Source organism: Rhinopithecus roxellana, chromosome 4, assembly GCF_007565055.1.
Source record: "Rhinopithecus roxellana isolate Shanxi Qingling chromosome 4, ASM756505v1, whole genome shotgun sequence".
Classification (NCBI taxonomy): Eukaryota; Metazoa; Chordata; class Mammalia; order Primates; family Cercopithecidae; genus Rhinopithecus; species Rhinopithecus roxellana.
In genome coordinates, this window is record NC_044552.1 from 25,720,381 (window position 1) to 25,742,576 (window position 22,196).

At 50.3% G+C, this 22,196-nt stretch overlaps 2 protein-coding genes across 4 annotated transcripts; both read right to left on the reverse strand.

Moving 5' to 3' along the window:
* Positions 1-6: 6 nt before the first annotated feature.
* On the reverse strand, positions 7-1,642 carry FKBPL (FKBP prolyl isomerase like). 2 transcript variants are annotated; one of them, XM_030929657.1, is made up of 2 exons: positions 1,582-1,642; positions 7-1,155 (listed from the first exon to the last, which is right to left on the reverse strand). In XM_030929657.1, the coding sequence occupies exon 2, from the start codon at positions 1,079-1,081 to the stop codon at positions 32-34; it is 1,050 nt and encodes a 349-aa protein (XP_030785517.1). In that variant the 5' UTR covers positions 1,082-1,155; positions 1,582-1,642; the 3' UTR covers positions 7-31. The 2 variants fall into 2 exon arrangements, with proteins under 2 accessions (XP_030785517.1, XP_010376539.2); XM_010378237.2 differs by having other exon boundaries at positions 1,396-1,637.
* A 16,456-nt stretch (positions 1,643-18,098) lies between these two features.
* Positions 18,099-21,688, reverse strand: PRRT1 (proline rich transmembrane protein 1). Of its 2 annotated transcripts, XM_010378226.2 has the most exons (4): positions 21,539-21,688; positions 20,100-20,638; positions 19,276-19,461; positions 18,099-19,138 (listed from the first exon to the last, which is right to left on the reverse strand). In XM_010378226.2, the coding sequence occupies exons 1-4, from the start codon at positions 21,555-21,557 to the stop codon at positions 18,962-18,964; spliced, it is 921 nt and encodes a 306-aa protein (XP_010376528.1). In that variant the 5' UTR covers positions 21,558-21,688; the 3' UTR covers positions 18,099-18,961. The 2 variants fall into 2 exon arrangements, with proteins under 2 accessions (XP_010376528.1, XP_030784602.1); XM_030928742.1 differs by having other exon boundaries at positions 20,100-21,653.
* Between the last annotated feature and the right edge of the window lie 508 nt (positions 21,689-22,196).

Below are 22,196 nucleotides of genomic sequence, written 5' to 3' on the forward strand. Positions count from 1 at the left end.
TTCCTGTCTCTTTTAAAGGTTTAACTTTTAATCAGCCAAACATCTTGCGCAGACCCTGAGCCAGCCCAGCATCCTGCTTCTTCCCCTGAATGACCACCTTCCCCAGTTCCTCTTGGGCTGCCCGGTTTTTGGGATCTATCGCCAGCACCTTCTTGAGGTCAGCAGTTGCTTTTTCCAGGTTCCCAAGGGCAGCCTGGGCAACCCCCCTTCGGTATAAGGCCTTTAAATGGCCAGGCTCTCGCTCCAACACCCGGTCACAGCTCTGGGCTGCCAACTGAGGCTGCCCTAGCAACAACTGACAGGCAGCCAGATTGGCATGAAGGACAGTTCGTTCTGGAGGGCCAGGTGGGGGTAAAGTCAGCAGCAGCCGAAGAGCCCGTCCATAGCATTGGGCAGCTCCTTCAGCGTTCCCAGCTCGAAATAGTTCTGTGCCCCTTGCACGTTCTTCCCTGGCCAGAGCTTCCTTCTCGCTAGTCTCCAGCTCCCAGGAGTCCCGGCCTTGAGTGAAGGACGCCAGTGTGAGCCTGACAGGAGGTCCAGAGTGCCCAGGCAGCTGAAGCTCTGCTTCTTCACCTTGACACATGGACTCCAAGCATTTCTCTATGAGCTCCCCCCAAGTTTCCTCCCTCCATGGCCCTACGCCCATAGTTAGCTCTGTCCAGCCCTCTGGCGGCCCTGATCCGAAAGGAAACCCCAAAGCCTGTACCCGGCAGCAGGAGCCTAGTTTGGGTTTGTCCAAGCCATGGCCACGGATTAAGATCTTCTTGACAAAGCTCCCGTCGGGACAGTACCAGAGATCAGAAGCTTGAAGGGCCTCTGGCATCTGACTGGTTGATCCATGAGACTTATGAGAGTCTCCTTCAAGTTCAGCAACCAGTTTTTCAGTTCCTTGAGTATTCTCTAGAATTTGGCTGGCTGGATCTGGGTTTACTCCCAGCTCAAGTGTTTCGGTAGGAGGGTCTCGGGGCTGCTGCCTAATCTGAGTAACTGACTCAAGGTTCTCCCGAAGGTTCTTTTCCCACTGTTGTTGCGGCTGAGAGGTGTCCTTTTCTCCAGTTGTACTGACTGGTGGCGTCTCCATTTGAATGCTTGGTCCCTTCCACTGTGAGTGAACGGTTTTGGTCAGAAAGGGATGAATCAGGTTCAGGTCAGCACCTGAAAAGAAAACCAAACAATGCTAATAGCAGGGTTCTTATTTAGACTCCTTTCTCGTCCTTTCCCATTCTTCTGAGACCCAGGCCCCCAGTCCTGAAAGTCCCCAATATTGCTTTCCTCCAAAAATCTGCTCGAGCTTCCCCGTTCCACCCATATATAACTTAGAACTATAAATTCCACAATTCCCTGCGGTTAAGGTAGCCCCGCCAACTACGGACACCCGGTCGGGTCAATAAGTACCTGCGCGGCCAAAGTGCCTAGCATGGTGGCAGGAGGAGCCGCGCCATGGGAATCACCTCTCCTTCCAAAGCTAAATGGTTACTGAATACTGCCCTCGGAGCCTTTTCCCACGCGGAGAGGGCAGCCGGAGAGGGGAGGGGGCGGGGGTGGGGGGAGGAACAACTGGGAAAGATACTGACAACTAACCCTGGAGTTCGCGAGACTCCGAATCTAGTCAAATTCCTGGCAGCCAATCGGGAGAAGGGAGGAATCTGGTTAGCCCGCCTATTGAACGTGACATCATTTCCTCCGCAACCATGACGCTCCAGGCCTTAGCAACTGAGCAACTGAACTAGGCCAGAGCAACAGAACTAGGCAGAATCGAACAGAATTTGGCGAGGTCGGGCTGGCCAGGCCATAATCAAAGTGGGCCAACAGGGTGAGACCCCTGTCTCTACTAAAAATACAAAAATTAGTAGGTCATGGTGGCGCGCGCCTGTAATCCCAACTACTCGGGAGGCTGAGACAGGAGCATCGCTTGAACTCGGGAGGCAGAAGTTGCAGTGAGCCGAGATCACACCGTTGCACTCCAGCCTGGGCGACAGAGGGAGACTCCAGACTCCGTCTCAAAAAAAAAAAAAAAAAAAAAAAAAAAAAAAAAAAAAAGGTGGGCCGGGCGTGGTGGCTCGCGCCTGTAATCCCAGCAGTTTGGGAGGCCGAGGCGGGCGGATCACTTGAGATCAGGAGTTCAAGAACAGCCTGGTCAAAATGGTGAAACCCCGTCTCTACTAAAAATACAAAAATTAGGCCGGGCGCGGTGGCTCAAGCCTGTAATCCCAGCACTTTGGGAGGCCGAGATGGGCGGATCACGAGGTCAGGAGATCGAGACCATCCTGGCTAACACTGTGAAACCCCGTCTCTACTAAAAAATACAAAAAAACTAGCCGGGCAAGGTGGCGGGCGCCTGTAGTCCCAGCTACTCGGGAGGCTGAGGCAGGAGAATGGCGTAAACCCGGAGGCGGAGCTTGCAGTGAGCTGAGATCCGGCCACTGCACTCCAGCCCGAGCGACAGAGCGAGACTCCGTCTCAAAAAAAAAAAAAAAAAAAAAAAAAAAAATACAAAAATTAGCCGGGCATAGTGGCGGGCGCCTGTATGCGAGCTACCCGGATGACTGAGGCAGGAGAATGGCTTACCTGGGAGGCGGAGGTTGCAGTGAGCTGAGATCGCGCCATTGCACTCCAGCCTGGGCGACTGAGACTCTGGGAGGCCGAGGTGGGCGGATCACTAGGTCAGGAGATCGAGACCATCCTGGCCAACATGGTGAAATCTTGTCTCAACTAAAAACACAAAAAATTACCTGGGCGTGGTGGCTTTCACTCGCGTCCATGTGAAGAGACCACCAAACAGGCTTCGTGTGAGCAATAAAGCTTTTTAATCACCTGGGTGCAGGCGGGCTGAGTTCGAAAAGAGTCAGCGAAGGGAAATAGGGGTGGGGCCGTTTTATAGGATTTGAGTAGGTAAAGGAAAATTACCGTAAAAGGGGGTTGTTCTCTGGCGGGCAGGGGTGGGGGTCACAAGGTGCTCAGTGGGGGAGCTTTTGAGCCAGGATGAGTCAGGAGAAGGAATTTCACAAGGTAATGTCATCAGTTAAGGCAGAAACAGGCCATTTTCACTTCTTTTGTGATTTTCCAGTTACTTCAGGCCATCTGGGTGTATACGTATAGTCACAGGGGATATGATGGCTTAGCTTGGGCTCAGAGGCCTGACAGTGGAGTGTGCCTGTAATCCCAGCTATGCTGAGGTGGGAGAATTGCTTGAACCAGGGAGTCGGAGGTTGCAGTGAGCCAAGATCGTGCCACTGCAATCCAGCCTGGCGACAGAACAAGACTCCCTCTCAAAAAAAAAAAAAAAAAAAAAAAGAGCCGGGCATTGTGGCGCATGACGGTAATCCCAGGCGGTGGGAGGTGGGGAGGTGGGGAGGGGGGATCACTTGAGGTCAGGAGTTGGAGACCAGCCTGGACAACATGGTGAAATCCAGTCGCTACTAAAATTACAAAAAAAAAAAAAAAAAAAAAAAAAAATTGCCTGGCGTAGGGCACGCCTGTAATCCCAGCTACTCAGAGGCTGAGGCAGGAGAATCGCATGAACCCAGGAAGCGGAGGTTGCGGTCAGCCGAGATCGCGCCAGTGCAACTCCAGCCTGGGCGACACAGTGAGACTCCGTCTCAAAAAAAAATAAAAATAAAAAAAAATAAAAAAGGCCGGACACAGTGGCTCACGCCTGTAATCCCAGCACTTTGGCAGGCCGAGGCGGGCGGATCACGAGGTCAGGAGATCGACACCATCCTGGCTAACACGGTGAAACCCCGTCTCTATTAAAAATACAAAAAAATTATTGGGGCATGGTGGCAGGCGCCTATGGTCCCAGCTACTCGGGAGGCTGAGGCAGGAGAATGGCGTGAACCCGGAAGGCGGAGCTTGCAGTGAGCCGAGATCATGCCACTGCACTCCAGCCTGGGCAACAGCGCGAGACTCCGTCTCAAAACAAAACAAAAAAAAAAACAACAACAACAAAAAAAAGAAAGTTTAGAGAAGTCCTGGAATGGAGACTGGGGCAGATGACGATAGAGTGGAGAATGGCGGAGGTGGTGGTAAGTGATGGTGGCAGCAGCCTTTTATCTGGAGACTTCAGGCCCTCCTATGTTAACTATCTTTATGTTTGGAGCTCATTCAGTACAGGGTATTCAAAGATAAACTCTCGGGACTCTCTCTCCAACCGACCTTGTTCCTTGGGTGACTACCTGAGGCTTCTCTTTACCTTTCCTTTCACATCCATCATTGCCTTTCAAGCCCTCCTTCATCAAGAAATCTTAGTGCTTTTCAAACATAAGTGTGCATACATATCACCTAGGAAACTTGTTAAATTGCAGATTATGATTTAGGAAGTCTGGCGTGGGGCCTGTGATTCTGCATTTCAATAAGTTGGTTAATGCAGATGCTGTTGGTTCATGAACCACACTTTTTTTATTTTTATTTTTATTTTTAGAGAGATGGGGTCTCCCTATGTTTACCAGGCTGGTCTCAAACTCCTGGCCTCAGGCTATCCTCCCATCTCAGCCTCCCAAAGTGCTGGGATTATAGGTGTGAGCCACCACACCCAGCAATGAACCAATGGGATGAGATTCTAGAATGGTCTCATCCCATTGTTTCTCCTCTGGCTCTGTGCCGTTTTAGTTTATCCTACATTTTGCATATATAACTGGTGTAACCTGCTCCACTGGGTGTAGCAGGTCCTCCTCCTAATAGAAGATCTAGAGACCTATTGTGATTCAGTCTTGCTTGTCCAGCTACCTACACAGCCTGGGCTACCACAGTTCTCCAGGAAAGAAGGATCCCACTCTGAGTACCTCACTTTAAGGAACTCCCTCTTCAGTTTGCTCTCACCATTGTGCCTCAGACTATAAAGACCATGCCAGGACGGCCAGGAAGGGAGACAGTTTCATCATTAGCCAAAGACTGGTGTCAAAACAATTCCCTCCCTGTTTTTTTGTTTTTGTTTTTGTTTTGTTTTGAGACGGAGTACCACTTTGTCACCCAGGCTGGAGTGTAATGGCAAGATCTCAGCCCACTACAACCTCTGCTTCCCGGGTTCAAGCAATTCTCCTGCCTCAGCCTCCCAAGTAGCTGGGATGACAGGCACCTGCCACCACGCCTGGCTAATTTTTGTATTTTTAGTGAAAATGGGGTTTCACCGTGTCGACTAGGCTGGTCTCAAACTCCCAACCAGAAGTGATCCGCCCACCTCAGCTTCCCAAAGTGTTGGGATTACAGGCGTGAGCCACAGCACCAAGACAGGTGGATCACTTTAGGTCAGGAGTTCGAGACCCGCCTGGCCAACATGGTGAAACCCCGTCTCTACAAAAAATACAAAAATTATCTGGGCATGGTGGCGGGCGACTGTAGTCCCAGCTACTCGGGAGGCCAAGGCAGGAGAATCGCTTGAACCCAGGAGGCGGAGGTTACAGTGAGCTGAGATGGTGCCAATGCACTCCAACCTGGCGCCAGAGCGAGACTCCTCAAAACAAACAAACAAACAAACAAACAAACAAACAAACAGAAAAATAAAAAGAAACATAAATGGAAGAGATTAATTGCAGGTGGAGGAAGCAGCACAAGGCAGGAGAAGTAAGGAAAGCCACTTAACACCCAGGATTATTCCTCTCCAGTTTATGAGTCTCAGTTTTCCCAGGCTATTCCATTTTTTTTTTTTTTTTTTTTTTTTTTGTATTTTTTTTAGTAGAGACGGGGTTTCAACGTGTTAGCCAGGATGGTCTTGATCTCCTGACCTCGTGATCCACCCGTCTCGGCCTCCCAAAGTGCTGGGATTACAGGCTTGAGCCACCGTGCCCGGCCCCCAGGCTATTCCAATACTCCTTTGTGCTGCCCTGTCACCAGGCATTGAGCTGGTTGGAAGTTTTTACACTCTCACATTCCCCTGCATTCCATACTCACCACATGGAACCATATGCTGTACTTACTCTCTTCCATTTATTATCCGCACGAGAGACAAAAATTCTAGCTTTCCAAAAGCTAAATAAATTTCCCCTTCTGTTTAGCTTTGGTGGTTTCTGTGGCTTCTAGTTTTGCTGGGATTTGTGTCAAAATCGTTCCTCCCTCCTTTTTGGTCCCAAAGCATTTTGCTGTGCTTCCCTTATAGGCAGGGTTTTCAAGCAGGAGGGAGGCAGCCTTTTCGGCAGTGAAGTGTTTAATGATAACAGCTTCACTTTACCAAAGGCTGGCCATGCATTATGATCATAATACCCAGCATTGTTCTAAATGTCTTGTATATATTAGCTTATTTTCCTCTCACACAACTCTATGAACTGCTTATCCATTCAGTCATTCAAGGAATTTGTTTGTTTGGTTGGTTTTTGTTCTTGTTGTTGTTTTGAGATGGCATCTTGCTCTGTCACCCAGGCTGGAGTGCAGTAGTGCGATCTCAGCTCACTGCAACCTCCGCCTCCCAGGTTCAAGCGATTCTCCTGCTTCAGCCTCCTGAGTATGTGGGACTACAGGTGCGCACCACCATGCCTGGCTAACTTTTGTATTTTTTTTTTTTTTAGTAGAGACAGGGTTTCACCATGTTGGTCAGGCTGGTCTCGAATTTGTGACCTCGTTATCCGCCCACCTCGGCCTCCCAAAGTGCTGGGATTACAGGCGTGAGCCACTGCGCCCAGCCAAGGAATCTTTACTGAGGGCCTCCTTTGTACCAAGCACTGAGCTACATGCTGGGAATAAGGCAGTGGAAAAAGTCTTGGATCTGTGGTAACTTATATTGAATTGAAGATGACAGACAAAAAAATCAATAAAATATAATACAATTTCAGGCATTAATAAGTGCTATGAACACCATGAAGCAGGGTAAGGGGTAAGGGAATGGGATAGAAAGTGCTCCCAGGGGTGCATGGTGCTGTATTAATTTATTATTATTATTATTTATAGAGTCTTGCTCTGTTGCCCAGGCTGGAGTGCAGTAGTGTGATCATGGCTCACTGCAGCCTTGATCTCCTGGGCTTAAGTGATCCTCCCACCCCAGCCTTGTGAGTAGCTGGGACTGTAGGTTCATGCCACCATGTCTGGCTAATTTTTTTTTTTTTTTTTTGTAGAGACGAGGTTTCACTGTGTTATCTGGGCTGGTCTCAATCTCCAGGCCTCAAGCAATCTTCCTGCCTCTGCCTCCCAAAGTGCTGGGATTATAGGCAAGAGCCACTGTGCCTGGCTGTGGTACTATATTTAATCCAGTGATGAGGAAAAGCCTCCTTGTGGCGGTGATGTTTGTACAGATATAAATGATGTAAAAGAGCAGTCATACAAATATCGGGAGGGACAGGCAGTCATACAAATAACGGGAGGGACAGTGTCCAGGAAAAGAAAAGAGAGTGCAAAGGCCCTGAGGTAGAAAGGAATTGGGTTTTTTTTTTTTTTTTTTTTTTTGAGACGGAGTCTCGCTCTGTCGCAGGGGCTGGAGTGCAGTGGCCGGATCTCAGCTCACTGCAAGCTCCGCCTCCCGGGTTTACGCCATTCTCCTGCCTCAGCCTCCCAGGTAGCTGGGACTACAGGCGCCAGCCACCTCGCCCGGCTAGCTTTTTTTGTATTTTTTTTAGTAGAGACAGGGTTTCACCGTGTTAGCCAGGATGGTCTCGAACTCCTGACCTCGTGATCCGCCCGTCTCGGCCTCCCAAAGTGCTGGGATTACAGGCTTGAGCCACCGCGCCTGGCAGGAATTGGGTTTTTATATCAAATTCAGAAAGGAGGTCAGAGTGGGTGCAGCAGAGTGAGCAAGGGAAGGAGTGGTAAGGGATGAAGACAGAGAGGCGGGGAGAAACAAGGCCAGGCAGGCTTCATAGGCCATGGGAAGGACTTTTGTATTTTGTTCCACATGTGATCAGGAGCCGTCAGAGGGTTTTGAGCAGGTACATGATATCATCTGGTAATTTTAAAGATCACTCTGGTTTCTGCATAGAGGGCAGACCACATCAATAAAAACTAGAAGCAGAAAATTCAATTAAGGGACAAATGAAGGGACAATGGAATCATGGGAGCTTGGATTAGGGTAGAGGAGAGGGCCAAGAATAGAGTCCAGAGGCTCTCTAATATTTAAGGGTCTGGAAAAGGAATAGGAGCTGTCAGTGAAGACTGAGAAGGAGCAGCAATTAAGGAACTAGGGAATGCTTTCTTTCTTTTCTTTTTTGTTTTTGAGACAGGGTCTTCCTCTGTTGCCTAGGCTGGAGTGCAGTGGGGTTATCACAGCTCACTGCAGCCTCGACTTTCCAGGTTCAAGTGATCCTCCTACCTCATCCTCCCAAATAGCTGGGACCACAGGTGACTGCTATTATGCCCAGATAATTTTTCAATTTTTTGTAGAGACAAGGACTCCTTATGCTGCCCAGGCTGGTCTCAAACTCCTGGACTCAAGTGATCCTCCTGCCTCAGCCTCCCAAAGTGCTGGGATTACAGATGTGAACCACTGCACCTGGCAGGATAATTTTTTTCTTCTTCTCTTTTCTTTTTTTTCCCAACAATTTTAAATCCAAGCAGTATACCTGGTTGGTTGTTACATGATTACATTGCATACTGGTGGGGATTGGGCTTCTAGTGGTGTACCTATTACCCAAATAGTGAACATTGTACCCAATAGGTAATTTATTATTTTTTTTTTTGAGACGGAGCCTTGCTCTATTGCCTAGGCTGGAGTGCAGTGGCGCTATCTCTGCTCTCCGCAACCGCCTCCTCATCCCACGTTAAAGTGATTCTCCTGCCTCAGCCTCCTGAGTAGCTGCGACTACAGGTGCATGCCACCATGTCAGGCTAATTTTCGTGTTTTTAGTAGAGACGGGGTTTTGCCATGTTGGCCAGGCTGGTCTCGAACTCCTGACCTCAGGTGATCTGCCCGCCTCTGCCTCCCAAAGTGCTGGGATTACAGGCATGAGTCACTGTGCTAGGCCTTTTTTTTTTCTATGACAGGGTCTCACTCTGTAACCCGGGCTGGAGTGCAGTGGTGTGACCCCAGCTCACTGCAACCTCTGCCTCCCTGGTTCAAATGATCCTCCCACTTCAGATTCCCAAGTAGCTGGAACCACAGGCACATAACACCATGCCCAGCTAATTTTTTGTATCTTTGGTAGAGACCAGGCTTGTCTTGAACTGCTGAGCTCAAGTGATCCGCCTGCCTCGGCCTCCCAAAATGCTGGGATGTCATGAGCCATCACATCCAGCCAAGTATTTGGTTTTCTATGTTTGAGTTAGTTTACTTAGGATAATGACCTCCAGCTTCATCCACATTGGTGCAAGGGACATGATTTCATTTTTTTTTTTTTTTTTTTTTGAGATGAAGTTTTGCTCTTGTGGCTCAGGCTGGAGTGCAATGTCATGATCTTGGCTCACTGCAGCCTCCGCCTCCCGGGTTCAAGTGATTCTCCTGCCTCAGCCTCCCAAGTAGTTGGGATTACAGGCATGTGCCACCACGCCTGGCTAATTTTTTTATTTTTAGTAGAGATGGGGTTTCACCGCATTGGCCAGACTGGTCTCGAACTCCTGACCTCAGGTGATCTGCCCACCTCGGCCTCCCAAAGTGGTGGGATAACAGGCGTGAGCTACCGCGACTGGCCAATTTCATTCTTTTCTATGATTGTGAAATAATTCTTTATTGTGTCCTCCAATTGCAAGGAGTTTAACAGCATGTCTGACCGCTAATCACTCGACACTAGGAGCACCTCCTCAGTTTTGTTGACCGAAACAACTCTAGACATTGCCAGATGTTGCTGGGAGTGGGATGGGAGGATCACCCACTCTTGAAAACCACTGGTCAAGATGTCCCACAGGAGATACTTGGCAAGACAATGCACAGGTCAGACCCCCATGACAGAGAACTATCTGACCCAAAATGTCAATAATGCCCAAAACTGAGAAACCCTAGTTTAGACTCTAGTTGAGAACTTGTTCCTGGAACCAAGCCAGGTTCGGCTGCATTTTCTCGTGGCCCAATAATGAGAAGCAGACAAACTAGGAGAGAAGGGAATTTATTGCTGTCACTGGATACAGGGAGAAGGTCGGAGATAATTCCACCAGACCAACTCAAAGTGTTAGAATTTTCTTTTTTTCTTCTTTTTTTTTTTTTTTTTTGAGATGGAGTCTTGCTCTGTCGCCAGGCTAGAGTGTAGTGGCACGATCTCGGCTCACCACAACCTCCGCCTCCCAGGTTTAAATGATTCTCCTGCCTCAGGCTCCCGAGTAGCTGGGACTACAGCTGCCCACCGCCACACCCAGCTAATTTTTGTATTTTCAGTAGAGACAGGGTTTCACCATGTTGGCCAGGATGGTCTCGATCTCTTGACCTTGTGATCCACCTGCCTCGGACTCCCAAAGTGCTGGAATTACAGGTGTGAGCCACTGCACCCGGCCAGTGTTACTATTTTCTTAGTGCTTATATAGGTTTAGGTTATGTGCCTACATGCAGTATGGCATTCACCTAAGTCTAATGGTAACTAATTGTGTTTCAACTAGAAGGTCAGAGGCAAAAAAGTTCTTGCTAAGTCTGATTAACGTGTGAGGGCCCCAACACCTTCAAGGCCTGTCTACTGTGGTACTGGAGTGATTATTTCTATCTTATCTCCTTTACAGCTTGGTGCGGAGAGCCGCCTTAGATTCTCCAATGAATCTATTTAAACAGCTGCCTCTGTTACCTTGACTTATCTCAGATATCATAGACCCGAGACAGGTCCTGGCACTAGGAATGTAAGACTGTCTCTATTATTTTGACTTGCTCTAGCAAGGGAAAAGCCCCTAGCAAGTCTCCTACTGACCATGTGTTTCATTTCTAGCTTTGATGTTTGGGCACCGATTTCCCTAGGTTTAACTATTTGCTCAATGTTAAGGCAATGCTGTGGAAATTTATCTGTGTAACTGGGGTGCTATGCAGGCCTGTCTGTGTGACTGTCAGGGAGAACTGTGCCTGCCACAAACTGACCCTCGACCATTGGGTTTAGAAACTTGGAGGTCACTTGTGACTCTGACATGTGGTTTAAGTAGAGTGGTGGGGATGAGAGCCTGATTGAGGGAAATTCAAGAGTGAATGAGATGTGAGAAAGTGGAGGCAGTGAGAAGTTCTGTTAAGTGGAGAGAGAAGCGGAACACTGAGGGAGTGAGCTGGGTCAGGGGAGAGTGTTTAAATTTAAAAATGAATGTATTATTTTATACATGTAAAATTATAATTTATATGCATAAATATATATGTATTACAAAGAATAATTATGTGAATATCAGGCAGCTTAAGAAGTAAAATCTTCCCAGCAGGGCGAGGTGGCTCACACCTGTAATCCCAGCACTTTGGGAGGCCCAGGTGGGTGGATCACCTAAGGTCAGGAGTTGAAGACCAGCCTGGCTAACATGGCGAAATCCTGTCTCTACTAAAACATTAGCCAGGTGTGGTGGTGCATGCCTATAATCCCAGCTACTTGGGAGGCTGAGGCAGGAGAATCGCTTGAACCTGGAGGTTGCAGTGAGCTGAGACCATGCCACTGCACTCCAGCCTGGGCGTCAGAGTGAGACTCCATCTCAAAAAAAAAAAAAAAAAAGCAAAAAACAAGAAGTAAAATCTTCCCCAGTATAGTTGAGGCTCCCTGAATTTCCCTTTCCAGATTCCTCTTCTGCCAAAGGGTAAGCACTATTCTCTGAATGTTGTGCTTTTACTACATAGGTGAGTAGCAAAAGAGTTTTTTTCTTTCTTTTCAGAGATGTAGTATATTATAGCATGTTTGTATAATGATGGGAGTGTTGCAGTAAAGAGGGGTAAACTGATTAAGCGAGAGAGAGAGATGGGGATAATTTCAGGAGTAACATCTCTGAGCAGGTGAGAGGGAACAGGATCCTGGGGTACAGATGAGGTGGCAGGTGGGAGCACAGCCTCTCTGCAGTAGAGTTGCACGTAGACTGGTGAATTTGGGATGGGACCGTGAGGAAGTTCCCTTCTGAAAGTTTCTGTTTTCTCACCGAAATAGGAAGAAAGGTCATCATCTTGTGAAGTTGTGGTCTCAGATTTGGGGAATGTGAACCGAGTAGGGAAAGGCGAGCTGACATGCCACACTGAGGGCCCACAGGAAGCAAGACCAGTCAGTATGACAGTGTGTTTCTCCCCAGCTGCTGAATGCAGGTGTGGAGCAGGCAGAGTGGGATTTGACCAGGGATAAAATGTGTCAGAGGAAGCGGGGCCAAGAGTACAGGGTGAGGGCTGAGAGGCGATTACCGTGTTGAACCTTGGAATCTAAACTGGGTAATGAGGAAAGTGAAAAATTGAGATCAAACAACAATGAAAAGTAATAGAGTCAGTGGATGGGAGGCCCTGAGGGGGTTGAATAATTTCTGGGATGGGGCATGGGGGAGCAACATGAAAAGACTGAGGATGAGATTTTAGAAGGGCAGCAGGTATTGATGGAAACCAAGTTGAAGGTATGGCATAGGGAGAAAGGGAAGCAGGGAGAAATAAATCACTGCAAGAGAAGGGCAGGGTACTAGAGAATCTGCATGAACATTGAAAACATAAAAATAATAAAACGGGGCCAGGCACTGTAGCTCACGCCTATAATTCCAGCACTTTACGAGGCTGAAGCAGGTCGATTGTGTGAATTCAGGAGTTTGAGACCGGCCTGGGCAACATAGTGGGACCTCATCTCTATTAAAAATCAAAGGCGGCCGGGCGCGGTGGCTCAAGCCTGTAATCCCAGCACTTTGGGAGGCCGAGACGGGCGGATCACGAGGTCAGGAGATCGAGACCATCCTGGCTAACATGGTGAAACCCCGTCTCTACTAAAAATACAAAAAACTAGCCGGGCGATGTGGCAGGCGCCTGTAGTCCCAGCTACTCGGGAGGCTGAGGCAGGAGAATGGCATGAACCCGGGAGGCGGAGCTTGCAGTGAGCTGAGATCCGGCCACTGCACTCCAGCCTGGGCGGCAGAGCGAGACTCCGTCTCAAAAAAAAAAAAAAAAAAAAAAATCAAAGGCCAGAGGCCAGGCCCAGTGGCTCATGCCTGTAATTCCAGCACTTTAGGAGGCCGAGGTGGGTGGATCACGAGGTCAGGAGTTCGAGACCAGCCTGGCCAACGTGGTGAAACCCCATTTCTACTAAAAATACAAAAAATTAGCTGGGCATGGTGGCACATGCCTGTAATCCCAGCTACTGAGGAGGCTGAGGCAGGAGAATTGCTTGAACCTGAGAGGTTCAAGGTTGAACCTAGGTTGCAGTGAGCTGAGATGGCACCATTGCACTCCAGCTTGGAACAAGAGCAAAATTCCATCTCAAAAAAACAAAAACAAAAACAAACAAACAAAAAAACAGGCCAGGGGCGGTGGCTCACGCCTGTAATCCCAGCACTTTGGGAGGCTGAGGCAGGCAGATCACCAGGTCAGGATATTGAGACTGTCTTGGCTAACATGGTGAAACCCCGTCTCTACTAAAAATACAAAAACAAAATTAGCTGGGCATGGTGGCGGGCGCTTGTAGTCCTAGCTACTTGGGTTAGGACTGAGGCCGGAGGCGGGAGAATGGCATGAACCCAGGAGGCAGAGCTTGCAGTCAGCCAAGATCGCACCCCTGCACTCCAGCCTAGGCGACAGAGCAAGGCTCTGTCTCAAAAAAAAAAAAAAAAAAAATTTATCTGGGCATGGTGGCAGGCACCTGTAATCCCAGCTGCTTGGAGGCTGAGGCAGAGAATTGCTTGAATCCAGGAGACAGAGGTTGCAGTGAGCTGAGATTGTGCCACTGCACTCCAGTCTGGGTGACAGAGCAAAACTCCGTCTCAAAAAAATACAAAATAAAAATCAAAAAAATTAGCCGGGAGGATCACTTGAGCCCGGGAGATCGAAGCTCAGTGAGCTGTGATCCTGCCGCTGCACTCTAGCCTGGGTGACAGAGCGAGACCCTGCCTCAGAAAAAAAAAGAAAAAAAGAAAAAGAGGCTGGGCTCGATGGCTCACGAGTGTACTCCCAGCACTTTGGGAGGCCAAGGTAGGCAGATCACCTAAGATCAGGAGTTCATGACCCGCCTGGCCAACGTGTTGAAACCCCGTCTCTACTAAAAATACAAAAAAGAGCTGGGTGTGGTGGTGGGCGCCTGTAATCCTAGCTACTAAGGCTGAAGCAGGAGAATCTATTGAACCCAGGAGGCGGAGCTTGCAGTGAGCCGAGATTGCGCCACTGCACTCCAGCCTGGGCGACAAGAACAAAAATTCTGTCTCAAAAATAAATAAATAAATAAATAATAAAAATAAGAAAATGAAATGAGGTGGAAGTAGAGTGATCAGGTGCTGAGTCTTCCATTATTGAGGGGAATGATGACCCAGAATCTAATCATGGGGGAATGAGAGCACCCATACAGATGTTATAGGAAGGCAGAGCCTCTCCTAGAGGATGGAGTCTCTGTCAATAGAGGTGCCAGAGCCAAGGGTATCACCTGCAGAGGAAGGTGAGTCAGTAGGAAGAGGATCACACTGTAACATTTTATTTCCTCTTGAGGGAGGAGTTGGGTGAGGTTAAGAGATCTGAGATTAAGAAACAAACATTCCTAAGGAAAAGCAAAAGAAAGCTAAGTCATTTTTTATTCATCTCTCCCTCTGCCTAATTCCTTTCAATTCAATCGAGTTCAAAGATTGGTAGAAGAGGTTTTATCTGATGAGGATGTGAAAAACAGAGATAAGCCAGATTTCACTCCTGCCTTCAAGTAGCTCACAAGGTAAACTGTGTAGGTCAAGATATCAGGTGGGAAGAGATGAGAAAATATGCAGATAACATGAATCTTAGATCTAGATACTTTTCTCCTAAAGAAAATTGCTTGGATTGAAGTCATTTTTTGGCCTTTCCACTCTCCTTGGGTGGTCCTTAAAGTGCCTGTAAAGGTGTGATTCCCAACCTTGGCTGCCCTTTGGAATCACCTGGTCATGTCTTAAATATTGATGCCTGAGTTCCACCCTCAGAGATTCTTTTTGGTTTGTTTTTGAGATAGGATCTCACTCTGTTGCCCGGGCTGGAGCACAGTGGTGTGATCACTGCAGCCTCTGCCCCACAGGCCCAAGCAATCCTCCTGCCTCACCCTCCCAAGTAGCTAAGACTACAGGCGAGTCATGGGACTTGGATAATTTTTTTTTTTTTTTTTTGAGATGGAGTGCCTCTCTGTCACCCAGGCTGGAGTGCAGTGGTGCGATCTGGGCTCACTGCAACCTCTGCCTCATAGGTTCAAGCGATTCTCCTGCCTCAGCCTCCTGAATAGCTGGGATTACAGGCACATGCCACCACACCTGGCTGATTTTTATAGTTTTAGTGGAGATAGGGTTTCACCATGTTGGCCAGGCTGGTCTTGAACGCCTGACCTCAGGTGATCCACTCACCTCAGCCTCCCAAAGTCCTGAGATTATACGTGTGAGCCACCGCGCCCGGCCTAGGCTAATTTTTAAACTTTTTTGTAGAGATGGGGTCTCACCATATTGCCCAGGCTAGTCTTGAACTCCTGGGCTCAAACGATCCTCCTGCCTCGACTTCCCAGAGTGCTGGGATTACAGGTGTGAGCCACTGGCACTGGGCCCAGAGATTCTGATTTAATTGTTTTAGGATGCGACACGGGCTTTCAGATATTTCAGTGCTGCCCAGTGGATTCTAATGTGTAACCTGGGGTAAGAACCATTGCTCCAAGGAATGCATGAAGCTCTGTTTGGAAACCCACTGCTTTAATCTAGCTAGCCAAGAGGAAAGAGAGACGCCTTTTTGCTACAGTGAGGGATGAATTGATCCGGGCCTTGAAATATAGATAAAATTTGACCAAGTAGAGAGGCAGATGTGAGGAGGTGGAGAACATCATGAGCAAGAGCCTAGATGTGGTCTAAAGCCTCTGAAACTTGTGACAAGCTGCAGACAATTTGGTTTATAACAGGCAGAGATTTGGGAAGGAGGTCTAAGATTTGGGAACAGCTGGGCAAATACCTGGAGGTGGGAATGATGAGTAATTCAGTATGGTTAGAAATTAGAATGAACAGAGAAGCTGGACGATTTTGAAGTATGGAAGCTGTTAAAGGCCAGATTCAAATTTTGTAAATAATTGAGTAGGCAATAGGGAACCCTGAAGGGCTTTTGAGCAGTGGAGTTACATAAGTGTGTTTAGGGAGGCTGATCTGACAATAGTGTGGAGGGAGACTTGAGGTAGGGAGAGGTAGGAAGTAGGGAGACCTGTTGGGAAAGCTGATGCAATAATCCTAATGAGGTAATTTTTCCAGCAAGGGCTGGGGAAAAATTACAGATTCAAAAGACACTGTGGTGGCAGAACTGACTGGGCTTGAGAGCACACCAAAAATAAGGCAGGAGGGAGAGGGAGGAGGCAGCAAATTTCCAGATAAGGAAGAGTGATTGGGAAAACGGTCTATTAAGAGAGACAGGGAAGCAGGTTTTCTGTGGCATTTCATCAGTTTGTTTTGGAATGTGTTGATTTTAGAGGACCAACAAGCATCGTCCATGTGGCTATGATCTGCAGGCACTGGAAAAAAGTCTGCATGTAAAATACAGGTTGGAAAAGCATTTGATCAGCTGAGTCGAGTGAATGAGCTTTTCAAAGGAAAGTCTCAGAGAAGGGAAAAAAGTCAGAGATGGACACTTAGCTGAAGGGAGGAGAAAAAGCAAGGAGGGAAGGTAGAGGCGGAATGGTTAGAGGTCTGTGTGGAGGTGGGGGTGAAGGGAGGTAATATGTTTCTGAACCTGGGTGTGTGGGGAATTCAGGGTCAAGGGACAAACGGGAGGGTTTAGAGAGGCAGAGTACTGTGAAAATGCCATTGATTTGGGATCTGGGTAATTGGTTGCCATTTGAGAGAGAGATTTCAGGAGAATAGGGTGTGGATGCATATTTCAGTAAGTCAAGAAATAGTGGATATGAAAAAGAGACATATACAGACATATCTCTGATAGCAATATTCCCACCCCCCCCACCCCATTTTTGAGATAGAGTTTAGCTCTTGTTGCCCAGGCTGGCGTGCAATGGTATGATCTCAGCTCACTGCAACCTCTGCCTCCCGAATTCAAACGATTCTCCTGCCTCAGCCTTCCAAGTAGCTGGGACTGCAGGTGCCCGTCACCATGCCCGGCTAATTTTTTGTTTTTAGTAGAGACAGGGTTTCACCATGTTGGCCAGGCTGGTCTCGAACTCCTGACCTCAAGTGATCTGCCTGCCTCGGCCTCCCAAAGTGCTGGGATTACAGGTGTTAGCCACCGCACCCAGCCATGAATTCTGTTTTTCAAGAAGTTTGGTAAGGTAGGCACATTAAATCCAAAACATCCAAGGGAGAACCCATGATATTTATGCCTCACCCCACCCTCCTCCCACATCTCCTATCACACCTCCTATCTCAGTGCATAGCTAACCTTCTAGATTGTAAGCCCCATGAGGTCAGGGGTCACACCTGCTGTCTGGGTGGACATCTCAATCAGCATCCAGCATGGAGTCTGCATGTTGCATACATGCATAAATTCAGGATAGGACCCTGTCCTGTGGGTGTACAACCAAAGACCCAAGCCCACTGCTGGCACCATACCTTAATCACCACTCCCCTCACAAAAGAGGCCTCTTAGTTGACCTCAGGGTAGGAGAAGGCAGCTAGTCCCAGGGAGACTTGAGAGGCCATTGACCTCCTCCCTGTGCTCCCACAGCAATCTGCTCTCTTTGCCTTTCCTATACCCCCTACAGTCCAGCATGTGGGGCTCTAATCCAAGTTGTCTGCCACCCTCCAGCTCACAGTCAGGAACAGCTATGGGCAGCTGGCATCTTTTCCTGGCCCCCATCACTCTATCCTTGACCATCTTCTTCACCATGGTCTGCCCTCTCTGTCATCTTGCCTTCCTGGAGTTCTGGGGATAGCAGGGAATGGAAAAGGGGTACTGGGGAAATAAAGCCTCACTGAGAAAATAAAGCCTTACTGAGAATGGACCCTAAGGTCTTCCCTGGTGGGTTCCCAGGGAGCTCCCCTCCGTCCCCCATATTCATATGTTTCTCTGGCGATCTGGGAATCTGTCTCCCTCACGTTAGTCTCTGTCGGGTTTTCTTTTTTTTTCCCTGGAAGAGGAGATGAAGGGAAGTGAAAGGGGGAACCAAAAGCGGGGAGGGTCTTTGCGGGGCCACAGTCTTTGGAATTGCGGGCGATAAATCAACTAAGTCTCTTTAATATTGTCTTTCAGAAGTTCACACACACTCACACACAGATCAGAACAAGGCGGGGGCCGCCGAGGGGAGCAGGGAGCGGGGACTTGGGAGGTCCCATAGCCTGGATTCCCTTCTGCCCGGCTGCCCAGGGGCTGGGATGGGTGGAAGGGAGTATTTACAGAGCGTTTACAGGCAGGTTTCTTATCCCAGGGAGAAGGATCCTACACCAGGAACTTCCCAAATGTCCTCAAAAAAAAACAAAAGGAAAGGTTCTGGGATTGGCAAGAAAATAGGCAGAGACCTGGGTGGAGGGACGAAAATGTACTTGGAAAAAACAGGAGTGTGGGGGCGCTACTACCCCAGGGCTCGGTCCTTTTGCCATAAGAAAGGGAGGAGTCTGTCCATCTGTGAGAGAGGCCTGGAGCCACAAACCCAATCACTGGACTGAATCACCCCGCGGAGAAGAAAAGAAGGCGGAGCCTGCCGACCTGGAGGCGGGGTTTTGTCTGAGTTGGGGCGGAGCTTATAGAGGAGGCTGGGTTTTAGGGACAAAACCGAGGTTCCTCGGCCGGGGGCGCTACACTTTGAGGGTGAGGGGACCTGGAGCGACTGAGGGTCCGGCGTTTGGCCGGAATCCTGGAAAGCGGCGTCCCTGGGACTGTGGGTTTTGGAGGGGTTCCTGAGGAACTGGATTCGGAGCTTGCTCGCAAGGCGAGACGTTCCGTGGAGGCGGAGTTTACGATGTATCCAAGTCTGACGGCCCCAGAAGCGGGTGTGCAGGACGCCCATTGGGTCCGCAGTATGACTACAGAAAGAGCCTGGGAGGTCGAGGGGCGCAGAGTGGGGCCGGACCGGGGGCGTTTTTAGGGATCCCAGTAGTTCTCGTGGTGCTGCGCGGCGATGATGATGACTACGGTGAGGATGGTACAGAGCACCATGGCCGCGATGCCCACGGCCAGGGAGATGAAGGAGAAGTTCCGGGCCTCGCGTGAAGCGATCTCGGCCGACACCATGTCTCCGCGGGCCAAGGCCGTGCGCACCTACGGCGGAGGGATGGGGGAAGGAGGTCAAAGAGCTGTGGCCTCGTTTGAACGTCTCAGCCTTTCTCTAAGATGGCCCCAGAACGCCCAGAACTCCCTGCCCCTGTCCCCAAACCGAATATGCCCCTGCCCCTTACCTGCACTGCCTTGAAGATGGCAATGATGCCAGTAGGCCAGAAGCAACAGATGGTGGTCAGCACCGCGATGGGCATGTAGTCGTGTGGCGGGCGCCTCGGCTCCAGCAGGGCCAGCCCTGGGCCCTGGGGCGGCGGGGGGAGAGTGGAGGTCACTCCTGTCCCCCCCGGGGTCCCGCCTGCATATGGCTGTGGAAGGAAAGTTGGGGGGAAGGGGCATCACTCCGACCCCCTCCCAGCCTACCAGCGTTGGGCGGCTGGCAGAGTGGCTTTAAAAGCACAATTTTTCCTACGGCTTCTCAACATAAAGCACCCACTACCCTTCCAGGACACCCATAAATTCCACCTAAGCCCTTCTGCTCCCTTCCTTGGCTTCATTAACCAGCATATTCTTGGGCTTTCTACATTCTCTCCCGCAAGGTATGCTCCCACTGGGGCTGTCCTGGCCTCACATCAGACCTTGTTTCTTCCCTCCAGACACCTACCAGGCGTCCCCTACCCACTTAGTCCCAAGCTTCTCCCACATCCCTCTTGGTTCCCAGCTGCCATTTTCGCCCCGCCAGGCGGTTTCCTACTTTCAGACCTCCTCTGAACCTCTAGGCTCCGATCCCCCTCCCAGGCCCTGACTTTGGGCACCAGTAGACTCCTACTCCCGGGTCTCTCCCTAGTCCCTCCTGTCTCAGGCTCCCTTCTTTCTAGGACTTGTGCCGGGAACATTACCAATTTCCTGCCCTTGTTCCTCTATCCTACTAGCCCCCTGCGTATTCCCAATTTCAAGTCCTGTATCGCGCCCCCCTTTCCCATGTCCCTGTCTGCCCGGCACTCACCGTGCCCACCGGGTAGACCGGCACGTAAGCAGTGCAGGGCTGCAGTTGCAGGGGGTATCCGGGTGCTACGTAGCCCCCCAGCGGCAGCGTGCCCACAGTCCCCGCGTGCGTGGGCACCACGAAGCCAGGGGCTTGGGCAGTCTGGGCTGGCGCCGGCGGGGGCGGGGCGGCGGCAGCGGGCGGCGGCGGGGGAAGTGGGCCCTCGAAGCGAGTCTCCTGCAGGTAAGGGTCGGGTGGCATGCGGGGCAAGGTAGCGCAGCCGGGTGGGGGTGCCCCGGCAGCAGGGCCGGGAGGGGCGTGGTGGGGGGGTCTCGGCAGCGTGGCGGAGGAGGAGGGACCGCGCTGAGCGGTGGCCGCGGAAGTGGCCAGGCCCCCTGCCCCTAAGCGCGGGAGGGTGGCGGTGCCAGACTGATGGTAGTGGTGGTGGTGGTGATGGTGCGAGGAAGGGGCTGCCTGTGGCGGTGGGGCTGGGGGTTCGGCTGGAGGCTGAGGGGCATTGTAGGGCGGTGGAGAAGTGTGAGGGACTGAGTCTGGGAGTCCTGGGGGAGGTGAGTGGAGGAGAGGATAAGGGGAAAGATGACATAGTGATGAGTTGAGGAGGGGTAAGGGGAAACAGCCGGTCAGGGATGGAGAAAGATAATGGGAGATACACATAGAGAGAGACAGGTGAGAAACCATCTCTAATTTGAGGGGCAAGAGAGGGGCTGAATCTAGGCCATCTGCCCCCGCTCCTTCTTCCTTCCAATCTAGTTTTGAGGTCACAACTCTCCTCTGCTTCTTTTGTGTCTTTTTCATCACCATGCACCCAGCTCTCACCTGCAGACCCAATCCCCTCTCCTTTGCAATAGCTGCCTTTGGGCTGGCCTATCGGAGCTAGTTCTGTGTGTGCGTATGTGTAGACATGCAACCCTGTGTTAATATGTGCTCAATTCAACAGTTGTATAAACACATGTGGGATGACATGTGTTCCACTCTGCTGTTCCTTCAGTGGGGGGAGGAGTGCCCCAGCCTCTATGAGAATCTCAGGACCTCTTTTAGGGCGGATTAAGAAAAGCCCTCTGGATTTTGCTCCCTTGACAACCCCCATCTGGTCATGTCTCCATATTTCTTCACAGGATGTCTCCATACCAGCCAGTAATTGTCCATCTGTCACTCCCAACGATGCCATCCCTGCAGAACCTGGCTGTACCTCCTTCACCCCCTCAACCTACCCCCCTGCCCATGTTGTTGGCAAGGGTCAGAGGCTGCGACTGGAAAGAGGAAAGGAAGAGAAAGGGGGAGACAGAAAGAGGAGGGGGATTGGGGGAGTGTTGAGAGCTGGAGAGAAGGGAAATGAAATAGAACTACAGCTAAGGAGGGGTAAGGGAGGGGGTTGGGGCAAGGGGGAAGGAGAGTCTGGAGACAGTGGAGGAGGTGGGAGGTTTTGTTATTGTTTTTACCTGACTTTTCGGATGACATGCCTGCGGTCTCGCTGGGACAGGGTCCCTGCAGCCGGAGTGGGGGTCCTTGACTGGTGCTGGAGTCTGGGTGCTGGATGGCGCAGCCGGCAGCAGCGCAGAGATGGAGAGATGAAGGCAGCGGCGGGGGGTGGGGGGGGCGGAGGGAGAGCGGGGAGGGGGGGAGCTTAAAGGGACCGAGGCGAGGGAGGGGGAGCGCTTCAGACGTTTCCCACTTAGTGTCTCTGCTCTCGGACCACCTCTCTTCTCCTCTCACCCTGGCATTCAAGCCCCCAGTTTGGGCTCCTTTGGAGTTGTCATGGAAACACAGAGGCTAGACCAGGCGAGGCGGGTGGGACTAAGGAAAGGAAGGAGGGAGAGAGAACTCTCTGGAGTCTCCCCCTCCAAGACTCACTTAGTGATTATATTGTGGGAGGAAGTGAACAGGTTCTCAGTGGAGTTAATAACCCAGGTGCCTCCAGGGGCACGTCGTCTCCCCGTCTTAGCTCCCTGCAAGGTGCCAGGGTCTTCTCCCAAATCCTTGGCCCCAGTTTCCCCCTATTTAGAAGAGATAAATACTTGTGTGTGAGAGAGAATTGTGCAGAGTTCAGAACTGCGATGGTCTGAAAAGTTCCCAGGATATGGTGAACCTGCCAACTTA

Bases quoted from the DNA above. Each gene is read 5' to 3' on its own strand.
- FKBPL (XM_030929657.1), bottom strand. From the start codon at position 1,081: ATGGAGACGCCACCAGTCAGTACAACTGGAGAAAAGGACACCTCTCAG.
- PRRT1 (XM_030928742.1), bottom strand. From the start codon at position 20,900: ATGGTGATGAAAAAGACACAAAAGAAGCAGAGGAGAGTTGTGACCTCA. The intron at 19,462-20,099 runs GTGAGTGCCGGG...TTCCTTCCACAG, and splicing joins CGGTCTACCCGGTGGGCACG to CCATATGCAGGCGGGACCCC. The intron at 19,139-19,275 runs GTAAGGGGCAGG...CCTCCGCCGTAG, and splicing joins CCATCTTCAAGGCAGTGCAG to GTGCGCACGGCCTTGGCCCG.